Genomic DNA, 22,856 nt, shown 5'->3' with positions numbered 1-22,856 from the left:
TTGGATGTGGTATGGGCCCTCCGTATTTACGTGGAGAGGACTGCCTCTCTCCGGAGGTCGGATACCCTTTTTGTACTTTTTGGTTTTCACAAATGTGGCTGGCCTGCGAATAAGCAAACCTTGGCTAGATGGATTAGAATGGTGATTGCACAAGCGTATGCACAAGCTGGTCTTCTGGCTCCTGCTACTATTAAAGCCCATTCTACTCGGTCTGTTGGACCTTCTTGGGCGGCCCGCCATGGTGCGTCCGCTGAACATTTATGCAAGGTGGCTACGTGGTCCTCAGTGAACCCGTTCATTAGGTTCTAAGTCTTTGATACTTCCGCCTCCCAGGATGCTTCCTTTGGATGCCGGGTTCGTTTACCCGCTACGGTGCGTCCCCTCCCATGAGGAACTGTATCAGGACATCCTCGATGTTTCCCTGTGGAATACAGTGTACCCCGCTGCAGAAAAGGAGATTTATGGTACTTACCATAGTTAAATCTCTTTTTATGTGAGGTACACTGGGTTCCACAGGGCGCTTACCCGGACGCACTTAGCTTCTTTGGGTTTGTATGGCATTAGCCGCTGATATCTTCTCCTGTCGTGAGAACGTGGTTCTATGTGACAAACATCTGCCTTCTTTTTTACCTGCTACTGCATTGGACTGGTTAACAAAACTGAGCTCCAGTGCCCGGAGGCGGGGTTATAGAGGAGGCCCTGCAATGCATTCTGGGAACAGTCAAAGCTTTAGCCTGTTGGTGCCTCTGGATCAAGATCCAACTCTACACCCCCGATGTTTCCCTGTGGAACCCAGTGTACCTCGCAGAAAGAGATTTAACCATGGTAAGTCTACCATAAATCTCCTTTTATCAAAATGGAGATGTTACACATAGCAACCAATCAAATTCTAGCTATCACTTTATAGACTGTATCAGATAAATGCTAGCTAGAATCTGATTGGTTGCTAACGTTGACACATCAGCTTGCCCACTTTAGATTGTTTGATAAATCTCTTAACACAACCAGCTGTAATTTTTCAACATATCCAGTTTGTAACATGACAGTTATCACCGTCCATGTTATCCCTCTCCAAGGCTTAGTACATAGAGCCCTATCAATGTGCCTCCGTTGATAGCATTATTTTATTTTAAAATGATGAGTTTGAGCTCAGCAGTGGATAGAAGGGGCATGCAATAAATGCCTCGCATGTGCTAATATTTACTTTCTATGAACGTTTTCACCTGTCAGTGCTCGAAAAGCTGTAATAATGGCATCAGAAAGCGCCAAGTGATCTGCGCAGACAACGACCGAAACTTCCATGAACCAGAGACGTGTGAAGCCTATGAACCAGAGAGGCCAGCCGTTATTGAGAGCTGTAACATGCAGCCGTGCCACCTGCAGCAACGTAAGTTCTAAGTTACTGTAAGTATTGAGGCAGCCACTGATGTGCAGGGAATTATATGCAGTGTATTAAAGGTAATGTTTCACTCTGGGACATCTTTCCAGTCTTGACTCATAATTCAGCCTTTTGCCTCCAAATGACTACCTGTGTATTGGTCACCCATATACTGTACAGTACTAATGTCCACGTAACTCAGGCAACAGTGGAGCTGTAGTATTTGCCAGTGGTGGTGGGTGCTTATATATGAAGAGTCTGTCCACTTGTCACCAATTTCCCCTTGAAAACAAAAGTCTTCTCTCTTAGCAAAACAGGAGCCACAGTGTGCTTGGTTTTACAGCCGTCATCATTATCAGTGCGCACATGTGCCAGCTGTGTCCCTGGTGTAAAAGATCCATTTGGAAATAGGCACATCTCAACATATACACAACCCTGCATAGCCCACAATAGCAGCCTCTCTGAATTTTGCTAACATGCAAACGCCTTTATCGTCCAGCTGGTTACACCCCATAAAGTCATAAGTGGAGCTGATATTGAGTTGTGTATGACTACAAGATTGCCCCTGCTTTTATATACTCTGCTTCAGGGCCATAACAAGGGGCATCGAGTGGTGCTAGTGCTACTATGCAGTGCGTGTGTGGCACCTGTATTTGGCATGCAGGGTCTCTGGTAAACTGCAGCCTAGAAAGCTGACTTCTCTAGCGTCTTAGGAAGCTCCGGAGGGAGATAGAAAAGAATGGGTGTTTGCGCTTCCCCCATATGGTGTAAGGATGTGAGTATTGCCTGCCAATATGGTTAGTAACAATAGCCCCCAGTTAAGAAGCTGAAAGAATAATAAGTGATAACCCCGGCGCACGTTTTTTAAGCAATAAAAATGACGTGTGGACTTAGGTAAATAAAAAGGTATATACTGTATTTATACTAAAAAGGGCAGTGTTAGAAATATGAATTCATACAGTAAAAAATCACTGTTGTAGTGTTTGGAGAACATAGCGTGAAGTGTTCTGTATAAAAAGGTTTATGTGTATGCAGAGCGCTACGTTAGCTACCTTTTCAGTTGGTCCTCTGGCTTTTCCTGCTGCTGTTGACTGTATAGTTGTCCTATGATGAGGTGCCGACACCCTTTGAATGGTTCCAGCACATTGTCCCTTAGGATTGATTCCAAAGTGGGTGTTCCATAAGTAACAAAACCACAAAGCTATTTTAACAAGCTCCGGTGCTACCCACTTCCGATGTTGAGTGGGCTACGTAGCTGACACTGACTCCTGTCACTGCAGGAGGTGATCTGTCTCCTGGCTGCGGACTCTGCTTCCTCTCCTTTCTTTCCCCAGCTCTGTGGGTCCCGGCCTGGCGTCCAGCGTGCACGATTGATCACTGTGCAATCCAGGATATAGTTGCACAGTGATCAAACATGCACTCTGAACGCCAGACTGGGACACTATCATACTATTCCGGACACTAATGAATTACACAGGTTCTGTGGCTGGCTGACTTCAAGCCTGCATTTCACCTGGTTTTAGTCAGCCACAGAACCTGTGTAATCCATGAGCGCCCCAGTTTAAAGGGATGGTATGGTAAGCCGGGTTGCATACTATTTACCGGCGGGCGGGATGCCGGCTGTCAAGATCCCGACAGCTGCATCCCACCCGCCAGAATGCCGGCAATGGGGCAAGCGCTCGCCACAGGTTCTGTTCACGCTCTGTGGGTATTGTGGACACCCACAAGTGGGAATAGCCCTGTGGGCTAGGATTCTGGCTGTCTGGATCCCGACAACCGGCAAATTGATTGCATCCTGGTAAGCCTATATATATATATAACATGGCAACAGATTATATTAAGTTGAGGCACTTCAAAAGGACACAACTGTCTAGATGCAATAAACTCACCTGCTTAATATCCAGGTAATTAGACAAAGTACTTGAGAAATGCACTTTTACTTCAGAGTACATGTGAAAGTGCCAAAATGCATCCCAGTAAATGTGCAGTCCAAAACCCAGTCTCCACCGGCTTCTAACTGGTAGAAAAATCCTATGTCTGAGTGGAAATGGCAATACCCACCTGTATGGCTTATAGCAGTGCTCCGTCCTGTCCCCCTGTTACATGTTAGCTTGATTACATCTGTGATATTTTTTAAGGTCTGTTTAATCTAGTGAACAATACAGGATGTTTTTGTTTTTTTTGCATTTTTCTTTTAAGGACTGTTATTGTTGTATCGTTTTTTTGTGTATGTAGAGGTCCCAAGCATGCAAGACACCTGGGGCTATGACAATGCCGAACAGTTCTCTCTCACCCGATATAGGCAAGAGACTCCAAGTAAGTAAACGTATTTCCTGATATTTTACGTTTAGTTGCTTCAATACAAACAATATAACATATACTTTAGTACTGTATCTGCCTTATGCCGGTCACAATACCTCCCCCTACATCCCGCCCCCTCACAATCCCAACAGTCGGCATGCCGACCAACAGGGACTATTACCACTCGTGGATGTCCACGACACCCATAGAGTGGGAATAGAACCCGTGGTGAGTGCATCGTGGCGAGCGCAGTGAATCCGCAAGAGGCTTGTTGCGCTCAAACTGCGCTGGCATTCCGCTGTGTTTATTTTATTCTATCTTATATGTCCCTATTTTATGTAGAGTATGCTTTGTTTTCCTGCTGGACAATGCTGCAGAGCACCTTACAAACAGGTGTAATGAGCTGCAAGGTTCAGGTGGCAGGAACCTTCAGGCTGATTCATTCTAGAACATTTTAGGTAGCAGCTGATAGGTTGCCATGGCACACTTCTCCACTGGCTCACTTCTCCACTGGCTCACTTCTCCACTGGCTCACTTCTCCACTGGCACACTTCTCCACTGGCTCACTTCTCCACTCTTTTCACTGTTTCATAAATGTCTGTCCAGAGTCTGTAATATCAATACATATTCCCCACATTATCTTTACAACGCATTGTGTAATTAGCGACCACACAATCTGAAACTGTGGATTATTTTAATTTTAAAGCACAATTTCACTTTAACACACTAAAGGGAGGATGTATCAAACAGTGAAAAGAGTGAAGAAGTGGACCAGTAGAGAAGTTGCCCATAGCAACCAATCGGCTGTAAGGTATCATTTGTCAAGTACCTTCTATAAAATATAGGTAGAATCTGATTGGTTGATATGGGTAACTTCTCTACTGGTCCACATGTTTACTCTTCACTGCTTGATACATCAAGCCCTATATTCTTTAACCACTTGCCTGGCATGGTTGCATCAAATGCAACCACGCCAGCAAGTGCCTTATATGATCTGGTCACATCGATGCAACCAGTCAGATACACACTGTGTGCAACTGCAGAAACTTCCCGCAGCTGTAGATCTCAGAGGAACCTTTCTGGTACCTCTGCCTCCTTGCACCCTCCCCCAGTGTTTGCCGTGCTGCCGATCACTACCGACAGCTGCAGACAATAGCAGCCAAGGGCGGATTGGGATCAAAAACCAGCCCGGGAAATTTATGGAAGCAGCCCTAATGGGGAAGGGGGGTCTGTTGAGGGGGTGGAGTTTGTCAAGTGCGTAGGATTACTGCTCAGAAGGCCTAATTACATGTAGGTATAGAAGTGCGCACCGCAGGCACGTTGCAAAATTTTAGGGGCGTGGCTTCGTGTGGAAGGGACGTGGCCACATAATAGTGCCAACTCACATTACAGCACACAGTAGTGCCACTTATACACATTGCACCATGTAGAAACTCCTATACACACTGCGCCAGGTAGAGCATGTTATACATATTCCGTCAAATAGAGCACGTTCTACACTTTGCGCCAAGTAGGGCACGGTATACACTTAGCGCCAGGCAGAGCACATTATACACATTGCACCAGGTAGAGCACGTTGCACCACGTAGAGCTCCTTATATACATCACGCCAGGAAGAGGCCCCTTTTAAACATTACTCCAGGTAGAGCCCTAGTAACGCATTATTCCAGGCAGAGCCCTCTTTTACACATTACTCCAGGTCTCTCGGAGTGGCTGCGTGTGACATCACAGCCACATCGAAAACGGTCTCGGCGGTGTCTGTAGCAGGCGTGGGGGGTGCCGGACATTATGGGGTGCCTGTGCACCCCCCTGTGTGCACCCCTATGTCTATATACCAGTAAGGACGAGGTACTATTAATGTACTGTAGCAGGAGGTAACCAATAAACGTAATAACTTCTTTACCATCATCTTATTTAAATGAAGACACAGGATAAATTATTGTAATATTTTAACACAATATATTACTATAATTTATTCATCCTGATGGAAAAAAACTAAAATACTCTATTGTTCATCTGCTACATTAATAGTACCCATTGGTATAATAAGAATAAATAAGAATAAACTCACTTTTATAATGCCCCCCGCCCCCCAAAGCACTCACCCAGCAGTTTCTTCCCCCCTCCCCTCCCCAAACACACGCCCGTTGTGTTCACCCAGAGGCTCTCACCCCCCAGTAAACTCACCAGCCAAACTCCTCACTCGAAGCCCGGCAGTGGCACTCGGCAACAGCACGGACAAGCGGAGGAGAAGGACAGCGTAGGAGCTGGGGTGCGGGAGGCGGAGCTAAGAGGACTGCAATGAATGAACGCTTAGTGCAGCCCCTACCGCAGCTCCGATTTTAGTGAGCTTCTGCTCATGGGCAGAAGCTCAGATTGCGGCAGCCATGCGTGGGGGGAGAACGGCTAATGCGGGGAGCAGGGGACCCAATCCACCGCTGATAGCAGCCAATGGTAAAATATAAATTAACCCCCTTCCCCCCAGTGTGTACCTGGTGGCTGCGTCACTTGGAAAAGGTTCTGATGGTGCCGATCCGATGTTCGTTTAGTACTCTCATTGGCCATTCACTGCCGATGGGCACATGGTCAAAAGCAGAGCCCTATCCCGGTTCACATGCATGTGCTTTTCGGTACTACCACTTTCCCTTTTTAATTGTGTTATGGATTAATGCTAATTGCCTGTTATAATCATCTGTGAAAATAGCATAGGCTCCAGTATCACTATTTAATGGTGATACTTATGACGAGAATTTGTCTGCTTGTTGTTCAATCAAAGAGGGACATAAAAGCTTGGTAGCACTGTGGATTTTATGTTGATTTCTGAATTTCTTTTTTGTCCTTGTCTGCTGGTCATTTAAATTGGTAACTATAATAGCATCATTATATGAAGAGATGATTACACTGAAATAGGCGTCTCTGAGGTATCATAAAATATTCTTTGTTGTCACTGGAATTTTCCATTATTTGTTCTATTACTCATTGTGTACTCCCCACGTATATATGTCATGCTGGATGGGTTTTTTTTAATGACAGGATATAATAAAGGTTACATTTTAAATATTTTGAAGAGTGCCCCCCAAACAAGAGAGTCCTCTTTCCCCTCTTTTTTTCTTTCTGGTTTATTATGACTTCAGGGGAGCACCATTGGACATTATAACAATTAAGCGTTATTCCAGTTAGATTTATCTCTGTTTAAGATACACTATTTCTTTGAAATACATTTTCTGGTTATATATTTTCTTTCCAAACCAGCCTAGTGTGGATATATGTGTGTATAGACCAACCCCCCCCCCCCCTCTTTTATACATAAAGTCTGCAGAAATCTGCATACAATACCAGCTAATTAACTTTTTCATAAACTGTTGGTGAATGCTACAAAGTGACTCCTCATTAGCTTGTCATGTGGTCTTTAATTATACCTACTGCGATTTTAATGACTTTATTTTTACAGCTCATTCCCCACCTAAGAGAAAGGAAGATAATTTTATTCCACCAAATCCCAATGGCTGCAGGCAGAGCAGGTAGGTCTTGTATCAATATCCTTACCATCATTTATCATCACTTTTCAGTCTTATTCTACCTCATTGCTGTTTTATAATGATTGCCTGGTCTGCATGGCATGGAGAGCCACACTCATAGTATTATTATTATTATTATTATTAATAATAATAATAATAATAATAATAATAATAATAATAATAATAACAACAACAGTTTCTTATATAGTGCAGCATATTCCATTGTGCTTTACAATGTGAAACAGTGATAGAACATAGCAGGTAATTACAGACAGCTAGAGGTAGGAAGGCCCTACTTGCAAGTTTACAATCTATAGTGAGAATAAGCATTGATACACAAGGACAAGCACTATCTATGTTGGCCAGAGGTCAGGAGCAGGGGCGGATTGGGATAGAAAACCAGCCCGGGAAATTTATGGAAGCAGCCCTAATGGTGGCAGGGGCTGTTTAGGGGGCAGGATCCTTCCTCATAGGGCCTGATTCTGAGATGGACGTAGTTGCCTCGCTTGAGTTTTTTGACTCAGTTGTGTCTGTGACTTTATGCTAATGCGGCTACAATACCCTTCCCTGGTGTACATCCGCCCACATTCAGTGTCTACAGATGCTGCAATCAGGCTTTGTGTGTCTTTAGAAACCACAATCGATCACAACATTGACACTATCACCAGACCATGCTAGGTGCAGATCATCTGTCTGAGTATGGCCTCCAGTGTGAGCAATTCAGCATCTCTATATGCAACCACTTTCAGCAACACACCCATGTCACCCTAATAACACGCCCATACTGTGTTATAGCTGTGTCTGATTAGCCAATCTGCTGTAACCACACAGCACATTTCTAATACACCTCTTGGCATGTGCAGATGAAAATTATTACATAAGAAAAAAATAAAACACATTGGCCCCCACAGGAAAAACATAAAACACATTGGCTCAATAGGAAAAAAATAAAACTCATCCCCCCCCCCCTCCCTGGTGGGATGTACTAAAGCAGAAGTGCTGTAAAAACTTAGTTTTCCGGGTTTTTAGCACATTTCCAAATGTACTACGCAGGGGGTAATGCCAGCTATAGCTGACGTTACTCCATAGAAGCCTGTGGGCTTCTTTCCGAGTTATGATATGTGAGGGATTAGATCCCTCCCAGCATGCCCTGCTGCCGCTGCGTCTTTCTGTGTATGGGTCATAAAGTACAGGGATGGGAGCGCATCGCTAAGGACAGCTCTTATCGGAAGAGCTGTCCTTCGCATTTCTAATCGCATATGTTAGTACATATGCGATTAGTATCAGTGCAATGTCTCGCGAAGTGTGGCGGGATGTACACTGCAAGGTTAGTACAGTACATCCCTCTCATTGGCCTTAATAGAAAATAATAATAAAATACATTGGCCTTAATAGGAAGAAAATAAAACACAATGGACCCCACGGGGAAAAAAATAAAACACAATGAATCCCACAAAAAAAGAAATAAAACATACATATTTGTCCTAGTCCCTCACAGAAGACTGACCTTTCTACAGTACTTACTGACATGCTCCGCCCCACCAGAGAGATGTCTATTCAGCAGTGTAACTCCCAGCAAGAGCCGTTGGGAGCTGTAGTTTATTGTGATCACTGAGGTGTCCCAGGCTGACAATGGTACTAACACAAGTGGTGCATAAAGGATCTGTAGGACCCAACTGCCTTGCAGGCTGCACCCATGGGCTTCGGGGATTTTGAGACAGATTGAATGTGGGGAACAAAGGACAGTTCAGAGTCAAGTATGACACCTAGGCAGCGAGTTTGTGGGGTAGGATTGAATATCGAGTTATCAACAGTGATAGAGCTATCAGGTTGGTAACTATTATTGGCCGATGGAAATATAATTAATTCTGTTTTGGAAATATTAAGTGTGAGGTGGCAAGATGACATTTAAGATGAAACAGCAGAAATGAACTCAGTGAAGCGGACATAAAACAGATGATGACAAATCTGGGGAGGAGGATAGGTAGATTTGAGTATGATCCGCGTACAGTTGATGCTGATATGCAAAAGAGCTGATTAGTTTACAAAGAGATGATGTATAGATTGAGAAAATCAGAGGACCTAAGACTGAGCAAGGCAGTATTCCAACTGATAGAGGTAGCGAAGCGGAGGTGGATTCAGAGAAACGAACACTGAAAGAGCGATTAGATAAGTAGGATGAGAATCAAGAAAGGGCTGTGTCCTGAACACCTACGGCCTGTAGTGTCAGTATGAAAAGAGAGTGGTCAATAGTGTCAAATGCAGCAGAGAGATCTAGAAGAATAAGAAGAAATGGCATTTAGACTTAGCAGTGATATGCTGTGTACAAAATACACAGTGGAGGCACACACAGAGGCAGATTAGGGATCAAAGCACTACTAGGCACTACAATAATGCAACCAAAATACACCACCCACCCACCACTTTTATTATTTTCATTGTTTGGTTTTAAGCCCTCATTTGGCAACTGTACATTTCATACCCTCCAATATGACCCATTCCATTAGGTACACAAAGGGGTAGATGTATGAAGCAGTGATAAGAGTGGAGAAGTGAGCCAGTGGAGAAGTGAGCAATGGCAACCAATAGTTGCTACGCATAGTTTTATAGAATGTACTTAATAAATGTTACTTCAAAGCTATTGGTTGCCATGGCACACTTCTCCACTGGCGCACTTCTCTACTCTTATCACTGCTTCATACATCTACCCCAAAATTCTGTGTTCCTTGACTTCCTTGCCAGTGACAGTTGCAGAGGTGGAGCAGCGCAGTCCAAAATTCAAATAGGGGAGCTACACCAACTGCTAGTGAATCCCGGATGGTGATGTTTGGCAATGTTTGATGTGGCAGTTGGTGTGCCACTGGCATGGAAGCCCAGGAACAGAGCATTTTATGCCTAATGGAATGGGTCATGGTGGAGGGTATGCAGTTCAATATAATATAATTAAAAAAAAACAAGCAATGAGCTATGACATTTTTTTTTTTTTTTTATTATGAATACATATCTACTAAGAAGGACAGCTTACAGGGGGCAATCTGTGCATGTCCTACCTATTCACACTTATGCCTCACGTGCCTAAAAGGAAATCCACCATGTGGCCCCCTGACTGCTGAAGATCCACAGTTCCCAGCGTGTACAGCTTCTGTGTGCTTCACACAGTAACAGTAACCACTGAGAACTGTAGCTCTTCAGCAGTCGGAGGGCCACATAATGCCTATTTGTGGTTTAGGGGCTTTATATTCTCAGTCTTCTCCTGCTTAGTAAAACTTTATGCTCAAACTGTTGCCTTCACAAGCTTTTGACCAAGCATATAAACATTATTTCTCTGACGTCCTAGTGGATGCTGGGAACTCCGTAAGGACCATGGGGATAGCGGGCTCCGAAGGAGGCTGGGCACTCTAGAAAGATTTAGGACTACCTGGTGTGCACTGGCTCCTCCCACTATGACCCTCCTCCAAGCCTCAGTTAGATTTCGTGCCCGGCCGAGGTTGGATGCACACTAGGGGCTCTCCTGAGCCCTTAGAAAGAAAGTATAATTTTAGGTTTTTTATTTTCAGTGAGACCTGCTGGCAACAGGCTCACTGCAGCGAGGGACTAAGGGGAGAAGAAGCGAACTTGCCTGCTTGCAGCCGGATTGGGCTTCTTAGGCTACTGGACACCATTAGCTCCAGAGGGATCGACCGCAGGCCCAGTCCTTGGTGTTCGGTCCCGGAGCCGCGCCGCCGTCCCCCTTACAGAGCCAGAAGCAAGAAGAGGTCCGGAAAATCGGCGGCAGAAGACATCAGTCTTCACCAAGGTAGCGCACAGCACTGCAGCTGTGCGCCATTGCTTCTCATGCACACTTCACACTCCGGTCACTGAGGGTGCAGGGCGCTTGGGGGGGGGGGGCGCCCTGAGCTGCAATAAAAACACCTTGGCTGGCAAAAATACCACAATATATAGCCCTAGAGGCTATATATGTGGTAAATTCCCCTGCCAGAATCCAGAAAAAAGCGGGAGAATAGGCCGCTGGAAAGGGGCGGAGCTATCTCCCTCAGACACACTGGCGCCATTTCTCCTTCACAGATCCGCTGGAAGGAAGCTCCCTGGCTCTCCCCTGCAGTCTACACTTCAGAACAGGGTAAAAACAGAGAGGGGGGGCACTAAATTTGGGCACAATACATATATAATATAAAAAGCAGCTATAGGGGACATAACTTAGTTAGTCCCTGCATTATATAGCGCTCTGGTGTGTGCTGGCATACTCTCACTCTGTCCCCCCAAAGGGCTTTTGTGGGTCCTGTCCTCATTCGGAGCATTCCTTGTGTGTGTGCGGTGTGTCGGTACGGCTGTGTCGACATGTTTGATGAGGATAATGATGTGGAGGCGGAGCAGATGCCTTTAGAAGGGATGTCACCCCCTGCGGGGCAGACACCTGAGTGGATGGGCTTATGGAAAGTAATGAGTGCACGTATACACTCCTTATATAAGAAAATCGACGACATGCCAAATGTGGGACAGCCGACTTCTCAGCTCGTTCCTTGCCAGGCGTCGCATGGGTCGTCAGGGGCTCTAAAACAGATGTCGACACGGATACTGACACCAGTGTCGACGACGATGAGTCAAACCTGATGCCCACTAAGGCCATTCACTGTATGATTGAGGCAATGAAAGAGGTGTTAAACATTTCTGATATAACTACTGGTACCACTAAAAAGGGTATTATGTTTGGAGAGAAAAAACTACCCGTAGTTTTTCCCCCATCAGATGAATTAAATGAAGTGTGTGAAGAAGCGTGGGCTTTCCCTGATAAAAATTTGGTAATTCCTAAGAAGGTACTAATGGCGTTCCCTTTCCCGCCAGAGGATAGGTCACGTTGGGAAACACCCCCTAGAGTGGATAAAGCGCTCACACGTTTGTCTAAAAAGGTGGCACTACCGTCTCCGGATACGGCCGCCCTCAAGGAACCTGCTGATAGAAAGCAGGAGGCGATCCTGAAGTCTGTATATACACACACAGGCATTATACTTAGGCCAGCTATTGCGTCAGCTTGGATGTGCAGTGCTGCCGCTGCGTGGTCAGATAAACTGTCAGAAAATATTGACACATTAGACAGAGACACGATCCTGTTAACCATAGACCATATAAAAGACTCAGTCTTATATATGAGAGATGCACAAAGGGAAATCTGCCGACTGGCATCTAAAGTAAGTGCATTGTCCATTTCTGCTAGGAGAGGCTTATGGACTCGCCAGTGGACAGGAGATGCAGATTCAAAAAAGCACATGGAAGTGTTACCATATAAGGGTGAGGAATTATTTGGGGATGGTCTCTCGGACCTAGTTTCCACAGCAACGTCTGGGAAGTCAGCATTTTTACCCCATGTCCCCTCACAGCCTAAGAAGGCGCCGTTTTATCGGGTTCAGTCCTTTCGGACCCAGAAAAACAGGCGTGGAAAAGGCGGGTCCTTTCTGTCCAGAGGCAGAGGTAGGGGAAAAAGACTGCAACAAACAGCAGGTTCCCAGGAGCAAAAGTCCTCCCCCGCTTCTTCTTCCAAGTCCGCCGCATGACGGTGGGGCTCCACAGGCGGAGCCAGGTACGGTGGGGGGCCGCCTCAAGAATTTCAGCGATCAGTGGGCTCGCTCACAGGTGGATCCCTGGATCCTTCAAATAGTATCTCAGGGGTACAAACTGGAATTCGAGGCGTCTCCACCCCACCGGTTCCTAAAATCTGCCTTGCCGATTGCTCCCTCAGACAGGGAGGCGGTGCTAGCGGCAATTCACAAGCTGTATTCCCAGCAGGTGATAATCAAGGTACCCTTACTTCAACAAGGCCGGGGTTACTATTCCACACTATTTGTGGTACCGAAACCGGACGGTTCGGTGAGACCCATTTTAAATTTGAAATCCTTGAACACATACATAAAAAAATTCAAGTTCAAGATGGAATCGCTCAGGGCGGTTATTGCGAGCCTGGACGAGGGGGATTACATGGTATCCCTGGACATCAAGGATGCTTACTTGCATGTCCCCATTTACCATCCTCACCAGGAGTACCTCAGATTTGTGGTACAGGATTGCCATTACCAATTCCAGACGCTGCCGTTTGGACTGTCCACGGCACCGAGGGTATTTACCAAGGTGATGGCGGAAATGATGATACTCCTTCGAAAAAAGGGAGTTTTAATTATCCCGTACTTGGACGATCTCCTAATAAAAGCGAGGTCCAAGGAACAGTTGTTGGTGGGAGTAGCACTATCTCAGGAGGTGCTGCACCAGCACGGCTGGATTCTGAATATCCCAAAGTCACAGCTGGTTCCGACGACACGACTACTGTTCCTGGGTATGATTCTGGATACAGTCCAGAAAAAAGTGTTTCTCCCGGAGGAGAAAGCCAGGGAGTTGTCATCTCTAGTCAGAGACCTTCTGAAACCAAAACAGGTATCAGTGCATCGCTGCACGCGGGTCCTGGGAAAGATGGTGGCTTCTTACGAAGCAATTCCCTTCGGCAGGTTCCATGCCAGAATCTTTCAGTGGGACCTGTTGGACCAGTGGTCCGGATCGCATCTTCAGATGCATCGCTTGATAACCCTGTCTCCAAGAACCAGGGTGTCGCTACTGTGGTGGCTGCAGAGTGCCCATCTTCTAGAGGGCCGCAGGTTCGGCATACAGGACTGGGTCCTGGTGACCACGGATGCCAGCCTTCGAGGCTGGGGGGCAGTCACACAGGGAAGAAACTTCCAAGGACTATGGTCGAGTCAGGAGACTTCCCTTCACATAAATATTCTGGAACTAAGGGCCATCTACAATGCCCTAAGTCAAGCAAAATCCCTGCTCCTACACCAGCCGGTGCTGATCCAGTCAGACAACATCACGGCAGTCGCCCATGTAAATCGACAAGGCGGCACAAGAAGCAGGATGGCGATGGCGGAAGCCACAAGAATTCTCCGATGGGCGGAGAATCATGTACTAGCACTGTCAGCAGTGTTCATTCCGGGAGTGGACAACTGGGAAGCAGACTTCCTCAGCAGACACGACCTCCACCCGGGAGAGTGGGGACTTCATCCAGAAGTCTTCCAGATGCTGGTAAACCGTTGGGAAAAACCACAGGTGGACATGATGGCGTCCCGCCTCAACAAAAAGTTAAAAAGATATTGCGCCAGGTCAAGGGACCCTCAGGCGATAGCTGTGGACGCTCTAGTGACACCGTGGGTGTACCAGTCGGTTTATGTGTTCCCTCCTCTGCCTCTCATACCAAAGGTATTGAGAATAATAAGAAAGCGAGGAGTAAACACCATTCTCGTGGTTCCGGATTGGCCAAGACGAGCGTGGTACCCGGAACTTCAAGAGATGCTCTCAGAGGACCCGTGGCCTCTACCGCTCAGACAGGACCTGCTACAACAGGGGCCCTGTCTGTTCCAAGACTTACCGCGGCTGCGTTTGACGGCATGGCGGTTGAACACCGGATCCTAAAGGAAAAGGGTATTCCGGAAGAAGTCATTCCTACGCTTATTAAGGCCAGGAAAGATGTTACGGCAAAGCATTATCACCGCATATGGCGGAAATATGTTGCATGGTGCGAGGCCAAAAAGGCCCCGACAGAGGAATTTCAACTAGGTCGATTTCTGCATTTCCTGCAAGCAGGAGTGAATATGGGCCTAAAACTAGGCTCCATTAAAGTACAGATCTCGGCTCTGTCGATTTTCTTTCAAAAAGAACTAGCTTCAGTACCTGAAGTTCAGACATTTGTGAAAGGAGTGCTGCATATTCAGCCCCCGTTTGTGCCTCCTGTGGCACCTTGGGATCTCAACGTGATGTTGAGTTTCTTAAAATCACACTGGTTTGAGCCACTAAAAACCGTGGATCTGAAATATCTCACGTGGAAAGTGGTCATGTTATTGGCCTTGGCTTCAGCCAGGCGAGTGTCAGAATTGGCGGCTTTATCATGTAAAAGCCCTTATCTGATTTTCCATATGGATAGGGCAGAATTGAGGACTCGTCACCAGTTTCTCCCTAAGGTGGTGTCAGCGTTTCACCTGAACCAGCCTATTGTGGTGCCTGCGGCTACTAAGGATTTGGAGGACTCCAAGTTGCTAGACGTTGTCAGGGCCCTGAAAATATATGTTTCCAGGACGGCTGGAGTCAGAAAATCTGACTCGCTGTTTATCCTGTATGCACCCAACAAGCTGGGTGCTCCTGCTTCTAAGCAGTCTATTGCTCGCTGGATTTGTAGTTCAATTCAGCTTGCACATTCTGTGGCAGGCATGCCACAGCCAAAATCTGTAAATGCCCATTCCACAAGGAAGGTGGGCTCATCTTGGGCGGCTGCCCGAGGGGTCTCGGCTTTACAACTTTGCCGAGCAGCTACTTGGTCAGGGGCAAACACGTTTGCAAAATTCTACAAATTTGATACCCTGGCTGAGGAGGACCTGGAGTTCTCTCATTCGGTGCTGCAGAGTCATCCGCACTCTCCGGCCCGTTTGGGAGCTTTGGTATAATCCCCATGGTCCTTACGGAGTTCCCAGCATCCACTAGGACGTCAGAGAAAATAAGAATTTACTCACCGGTAATTCTATTTCTCGTAGTCCGTAGTGGATGCTGGGCGCCCATCCCAAGTGCGGTTTGTCTGCAATACTTGTAAATAGTTATTGTTAACTAAAGGGTTATTGTTGAGCCATCTGTTGAGAGGCTCAGTTGTTTTCATACTGTCAAACTGGATATAGTATCACGAGTTGTACGGTGTGATTGGTGTGGCTGGTAAGAGTCTTACCCGGGATTCAAAATCCTTCCTTATTATGTCTGCTCGTCCGGGCACGGTGTCCTAACTGAGGCTTGGAGGAGGGTCATAGTGGGAGGAGCCAGTGCACACCAGGTAGTCCTAAATCTTTCTAGAGTGCCCAGCCTCCTTCGGAGCCCGCTATCCCCATGGTCCTTACGGAGTTCCCAGCATCCACTACGGACTACGAGAAATAGAATTACCGGTGAGTAAATTCTTATTTTCTGAACTCTTTTTTTTCTCAGAACGGATATTCCTATTGCTAGAGTTACGATATAGGGGGTCATTCCGAGTTGATCGCTCGCTGCCGATTTTCACAGCGCAGCGCTCAGGGCAAAAAACTGCATTTCTGCGCATGCATATTCCCCGCAATGCGCATGCGTGACATACGGGTGCAACGAACAATGTGATTTTGCACAGGCTCTAGCGAAGAATTAAGTTGCACTAACGGCCGCAGAGTGATTGACATGAAGTGGGCGTTTCTGGGTGTCAACTGACCGTTTTCAGCGAGTGTTTGGAAAAACGCAGGCATGGTGTGACGTCAAATCCGGACACAAATAGGCTGAAGTGATCGCAAGCGCTGAGTAAGTTCTGAGTTACTCTGAAACTGCACAAACTGTTTTTGCAGAGCATGGCTGCACAAGCGTTCGCACTTCTGCTAAGCTAAAATACACTCCCCAGTGGGCGGCGGCATAGCGTTTTGAGAATACCAAATTGTTTCCTCACAAATATTTAAAATGCCCGCTCTAATATATATTGTAAACGCCTGCACATCTTATTACTATTTGCCATGAATGTGCGCTGTACATCGCAAAACACTGCATCCCATAAGAGAAAACAATACACCCACACATGATCTGAGTTCCAAAGCTCATTGATGTATATATTTGTTATTAAAAGGATATTATGGATTCAATATATTACAAAGTACAGTATACCTATAGTTACATGGTTACACTCACACAGTAAACAGTTCAAACATACAGTTACATACAGTTACAGGCCAGCATACAATACCATTATCCTTAAGTTATATAAATTTGTCTTTCCATATCACTCTCTCTCTCTCTCTCTCTATCTCTCTCTCTGTAAAATCATGCAGGAACTGGTCTGCCAGCAACTCCATCATCCTCTGAGACAAAACAGCAACTGGCTTCCTGTGTGACCAGCAATGTGTTATCTAGTTTGGGGGAGAGAACTTTCTCATTCATGATGAGTCACTAGTCTGTGTATATGCTAAACAGGTTCAGCCTTGGGGATGTCCAAAGGGGCTGACCTGAGTTTCCTGTCCACTACCTGTTTGGAATGTCTATTGTTCTAATAAGAGTGATTTTAGCTTTTATACATTTAATCATAACTATTTGTTGCAATGTCCTACAACTTAATAACAAGTATCAAATGAATCTACACATTAATCTGGTTGCTTTAATACCAAATATGACAGGTGTATCTGGTTTCGTTCAAATAATACATATACATGACATTACTTCATTATATAATGTAAAATCATCATGATGTCTGGCGCTTGATATTATTATAATTATGTACTGCATGAAAATAAATGTCGAATCCATCTCTGTGGCATGTCCGTGTAAATGCGTGTGTTACCATATATTGCTGTGCTCGCTGTGCGTATTTGCAAGTATAGCGACTCATAATGTGTGTAGTTTGTATGTTCTTTTTATGAAATATTTTTGCCTTCGACAGTTTGCACGGCTGCTAAAAACTGCTAGCGAGCGATCAACTCGAAATGACCCCCATAGTCTCCAGGTGTTGCAAATTACATTTTAGGTGTTGTAAAGACATAATGGGATCAGAAGTGAGCTGGTTAAACTGCATATGCTAGTTAGAAAATAAATCACAATATTACTATGACTCATTGCATTTATTTTATTATTTATTTCATTATTAATTTATAGTTATTTAGTCTGCTTGCACTATTTCTATTTATACACAACCACTTCATTTTGTTGCAGGTTTAGCTGCTGCCCTGATGGTGTGACACCTGCGCAGGGCTATAACAATGAAGGCTGTCCGAATGAGAGGAACCCAATAGCCGATCAATCAGTATGTATTGTGTTTTTAGCTGTGTATGCTAATGTGCAGCTATTTACAGAGAAAGCGCTGTCTTCTATAAAGAAAATACATTCCATCTAAATCTACCATATAAAAGCACAATACTGTTTAATACAATAGCTAACAAATTCCATTTTCATGTTTCAAATAAAATACAGATCTTTTCATATTTCCCAAAATGTCAGTACCATAGGCATTTATATTATCAGAATGTGTTATTATTTTAATGTCTTACTGGTATTGAATGCCACCGACATTAGCCTGGGGCTTGCAGAAGGACATGCATTTCTTGGTGCTATGATGGGTCACACAAATACATCCCCATAAAGTGGCAAACGCAGGATTTCTAGAGGGGGGTTTCCAAATGCAATCCACAATTTCCCACTCTGTGGAACAGTGGAGTAAGTGCGGGAGTCTGGGGGAGCAATAGAAGAACATTTTTTATATACTGGAAACTGTATTGAATACAGTATTAATAATTCCACTATAGATGGTCTACAGTATAGGCTGTAACAGACATATTTAAATAATATAAATAAATGTTCATGAAAAGATTAAACACAAATATAATAGAACCAGTACTGCACTTTCTAAGAACACATTCTCCCTAGAGATGAGCGGGTTCGGTTTCTCTGAATCCGAACCCGCCCGAACTTCATGTTTTTTTTCACGGGTCCGAGCGACTCGGATCTTCCCGCCTTGCTCGGTTAACCCGAGCGCGCCCGAACGTCATCATGACGCTGTCGGATTCTCGCGAGGCTCGGATTCTATCGCGAGACTCGGATTCTATATAAGGAGCCGCGCGTCGCCGCCATTTTCACACGTGCATTGAGATTGATAGGGAGAGGACGTGGCTGGCGTCCTCTCCATTTAGATTAGGGTTGAGAGAGAGAGAGATTGACCTGAGGCTGTGATACTGTAGAAGAGAGTGCAGAGTTTAGAAACTGACGACCACAGTGACCACCAGACAGTGCAGTTGTTTGTTTTATTTAATATATCCGTTCTCTGCCTGAAAAAAACGATACACACAGTGACTCAAGTCACATACCATATCTGCGTGCACTGCTCAGCCCAGTGTGCTGCATCAATGTATATATATATCTGACTGTGCTCAGCTCACACAGCTTATAATTGTGGGGGAGACTGGGGAGCACTGCAGTGCCAGTTATAGGTTATAGCAGGAGCCAGGAGTACATAATATTATATTAAAATTAAACAGTGCACACTTTTGCTGCAGGAGTGCCACTGCCAGTGTGACTAGTGACCAGTGACCTGACCACCAGTATATATAATATTAGTAGTATACTATCTCTTTATCAACCAGTCTATATTAGCAGCAGACACAGTACAGTGCGGTAGTTCACGGCTGTGGCTACCTCTGTGTCGGCACTCGGCAGCCCGTCCATAATTGTATATACCACCTAACCGTGGTTTTTTTTTCTTTCTTTATAGTCATACTAGTTACGAGTATACTATCTCTTTATCAACCAGTCTATATTAGCAGCAGACACAGTACAGTGCGGTAGTTCACGGCTGTGGCTACCTCTGTGTCGGCACTCGGCAGCCCGTCCATAATTGTATATACCACCTAACCGTGGTTTTTTTTTCTTTCTTTATACATACATACTAGTTACGAGTATACTATCTCTTTATCAACCAGTCTATATTAGCAGCAGACACAGTACAGTGCGGTAGTTCACGGCTGTGGCTACCTCTGTGTCGGCACTCGGCAGCCCGTCCATAATTGTATATACCACCTAACCGTGGTTTTTTTTTCTTTCTTTATACATACATACTAGTTACGAGTATACTATCTCTTTATCAACCAGTCTATATATTAGCAGCAGACACAGTACAGTGCGGTAGTTCACGGCTGTGGCTACCTCTGTGTCGGCACTCGGCAGCCCGTCCATAATTGTATATACCACCTAACCGTGGTTTTTTTTTCTTTCTTTATACATACATACTAGTTACGAGTATACTATCTCTTTATCAACCAGTCTATATATTAGCAGCAGACACAGTACAGTGCGGTAGTTCACGGCTGTGGCTACCTCTGTGTCGGCACTCGGCAGCCCGTCCATAATTGTATATACCACCTAACCGTGGTTTTTTTTTCTTTCTTTATACATACATACTAGTTACGAGTATACTATCTCTTTATCAACCAGTCTATATTAGCAGCAGACACAGTACAGTGCGGTAGTTCACGGCTGTGGCTACCTCTGTGTCGGCACTCGGCAGCCCGTCCATAATTGTATATACCACCTAACCGTGGTTTTTTTTTCTTTCTTTATACATACATACTAGTTACGAGTATACTATCTCTTTATCAACCAGTCTATATATTAGCAGCAGACACAGTACAGTGCGGTAGTTCACGGCTGTGGCTACCTCTGTGTCGGCACTCGGCAGCCCGTCCATAATTGTATACTAGTATCCAATCCATCCATCTCCATTGTTTACCTGAGGTGCCTTTTAGTTGTGCCTATTAAAATATGGAGAACAAAAATGTTGAGGTTCCAAAATTAGGGAAAGATCAAGATCCACTTCCACCTCGTGCTGAAGCTGCTGCCACTAGTCATGGCCGAGACGATGAAATGCCAGCAACGTCGTCTGCCAAGGCCGATGCCCAATGTCATAGTACAGAGCATGTCAAATCCAAAACACCAAATATCAGTAAAAAAAGGACTCCAAAACCTAAAATAAAATTGTCGGAGGAGAAGCGTAAACTTGCCAATATGCCATTTACCACACGGAGTGGCAAGGAACGGCTGAGGCCCTGGCCTATGTTCATGGCTAGTGGTTCAGCTTCACATGAGGATGGAAGCACTCAGCCTCTCGCTAGAAAAATGAAAAGACTAAAGCTGGCAAAAGCAGTAGCACCGCAAAGAACTGTGCGTTCTTCGAAATCCCAAATCCACAAGGAGAGTCCGACTCCAATTGTGTCGGTTGCGATGCCTGACCTTCCCAACACTGGACGTGAAGAGCATGCGCCTTCCACCATTTGCACGCCCCCTGCAAGTGATGGAAGGAGCACCCGCAGTCCAGTTCCTGATAGTCAGATTGAAGATGTCAGTGTTGAAGTACACCAGGATGAGGAGGATATGGGTGTTGCTGGCGCTGGGGAGGAAATTGACCAGGAGGATTCTGATGGTGAGGTGGTTTGTTTAAGTCAGGCACCCGGGGAGACACCTGTTGTCCGTGGTAGGAATATGGCCGTTGACATGCCTGGTGAAAATACCAAAAAAATCAGCTCTTCGGTGTGGAAGTATTTCACCAGAAATGCGGACAACAGGTGTCAAGCCGTGTGTTCCCTTTGTCAAGCTGTAATAAGTAGGGGTAAGGACGTTAACCACCTCGGAACATCCTCCCTTATACGTCACCTGCAGCGCATTCATAATAAGTCAGTGACAAGTTCAAAAACTTTGGGTGACAGCGGAAGCAGTCCACTGACCAGTAAATCCCTTCCTCTTGTAACCAAGCTCACGCAAACCACCCCACCAACTCCCTCAGTGTCAATTTCCTCCTTCCCCAGGAATGCCAATAGTCCTGCAGGCAATGTCACTGGCAATTATGACGAGTCCTCTCCTGCCTGGGATTCCTCCGATGCATCCTTGCGTGTAACGCCTACTGCTGCTGGCGCTGCTGTTGTTGCTGCTGGGAGTCGATGGTCATCCCAGAGGGGAAGTCGTAAGCCCACTTGTACTACTTCCAGTAAGCAATTGACTGTTCAACAGTCCTTTGCGAGGAAGATGAAATATCACAGCAGTCATCCTGCTGCAAAGCGGATAACTGAGGCCTTGACAACTATGTTGGTGTTAGACGTGCGTCCGGTATCCGCCGTTAGTTCACAGGGAACTAGACAATTTATTGAGGCAGTGTGCCCCCGTTACCAAATACCATCTAGGTTCCACTTCTCTAGGCAGGCGATACCGAGAATGTACACGGACGTCAGAAAAAGACTCACCAGTGTCCTAAAAAATGCAGTTGTACCCAATGTCCACTTAACCACGGACATGTGGACAAGTGGAGCAGGGCAGGGTCAGGACTATATGACTGTGACAGCCCACTGGGTAGATGTATGGACTCCCGCCGCAAGAACAGCAGCGGCGGCACCAGTAGCAGCATCTCGCAAACGCCAACTCTTTCCTAGGCAGGCTACGCTTTGTATCACCGCTTTCCAGAATACGCACACGGCTGAAAACCTCTTACGGCAACTGAGGAAGATCATCGCGGAATGGCTTACCCCAATTGGACTCTCCTGTGGATTTGTGGCATCGGACAACGCCAGCAATATTGTGTGTGCATTAAATATGGGCAAATTCCAGCACGTCCCATGTTTTGCACATACCTTGAATTTGGTGGTGCAGAATTTTTAAAAAAACGACAGGGGCGTGCAAGAGATGCTGTCGGTGGCCAGAAGAATTGCGGGACACTTTCGGCGTACAGGCACCACGTACAGAAGACTGGAGCACCACCAAAAACTACTGAACCTGCCCTGCCATCATCTGAAGCAAGAAGTGGCAACGAGGTGGAATTCAACCCTCTATATGCTTCAGAGGTTGGAGGAGCAGCAAAAGGCCATTCAAGCCTATACAATTGAGCACGATATAGTAGGTGGAATGCACCTGTCTCAAGCGCAGTGGAGAATGATTTCAACGTTGTGCAAGGTTCTGATGCCCTTTGAACTTGCCACACGTGAAGTCAGTTCAGACACTGCCAGCCTGAGTCAGGTCATTCCCCTCATCAGGCTTTTGCAGAAGAAGCTGGAGACATTGAAGGAGGAGCTAACACGGAGCGATTCCGCTAGGCATGTGGGACTTGT

At 45.7% G+C, this 22,856-nt stretch overlaps 1 protein-coding gene across 4 annotated transcripts in view; it reads left to right on the top strand.

Annotated features, from left to right (window-relative positions):
- The window catches only part of PAPLN (papilin, proteoglycan like sulfated glycoprotein), a 275,678-nt gene that overhangs the window by 192,410 nt on the left and 60,412 nt on the right, over positions 1-22,856 (top strand). For all 4 annotated transcript variants that reach the window (XM_063947669.1, XM_063947668.1, XM_063947670.1 and 1 more), the window contains 4 exons: positions 1,231-1,387; positions 3,614-3,694; positions 7,131-7,200; positions 17,929-18,019. In XM_063947669.1, coding sequence (XP_063803739.1) covers positions 1,231-1,387; positions 3,614-3,694; positions 7,131-7,200; positions 17,929-18,019 — 399 coding nt within the window. The remainder of the gene's footprint in view (positions 1-1,230; positions 1,388-3,613; positions 3,695-7,130; positions 7,201-17,928; positions 18,020-22,856) is intronic.

The sequence above is a fragment of the Pseudophryne corroboree genome, chromosome 12 (assembly GCF_028390025.1).
Source record: "Pseudophryne corroboree isolate aPseCor3 chromosome 12, aPseCor3.hap2, whole genome shotgun sequence".
Classification (NCBI taxonomy): domain Eukaryota; kingdom Metazoa; phylum Chordata; class Amphibia; order Anura; family Myobatrachidae; genus Pseudophryne; species Pseudophryne corroboree.
This window is presented reverse-complemented; position numbering and strand designations above follow the sequence as displayed.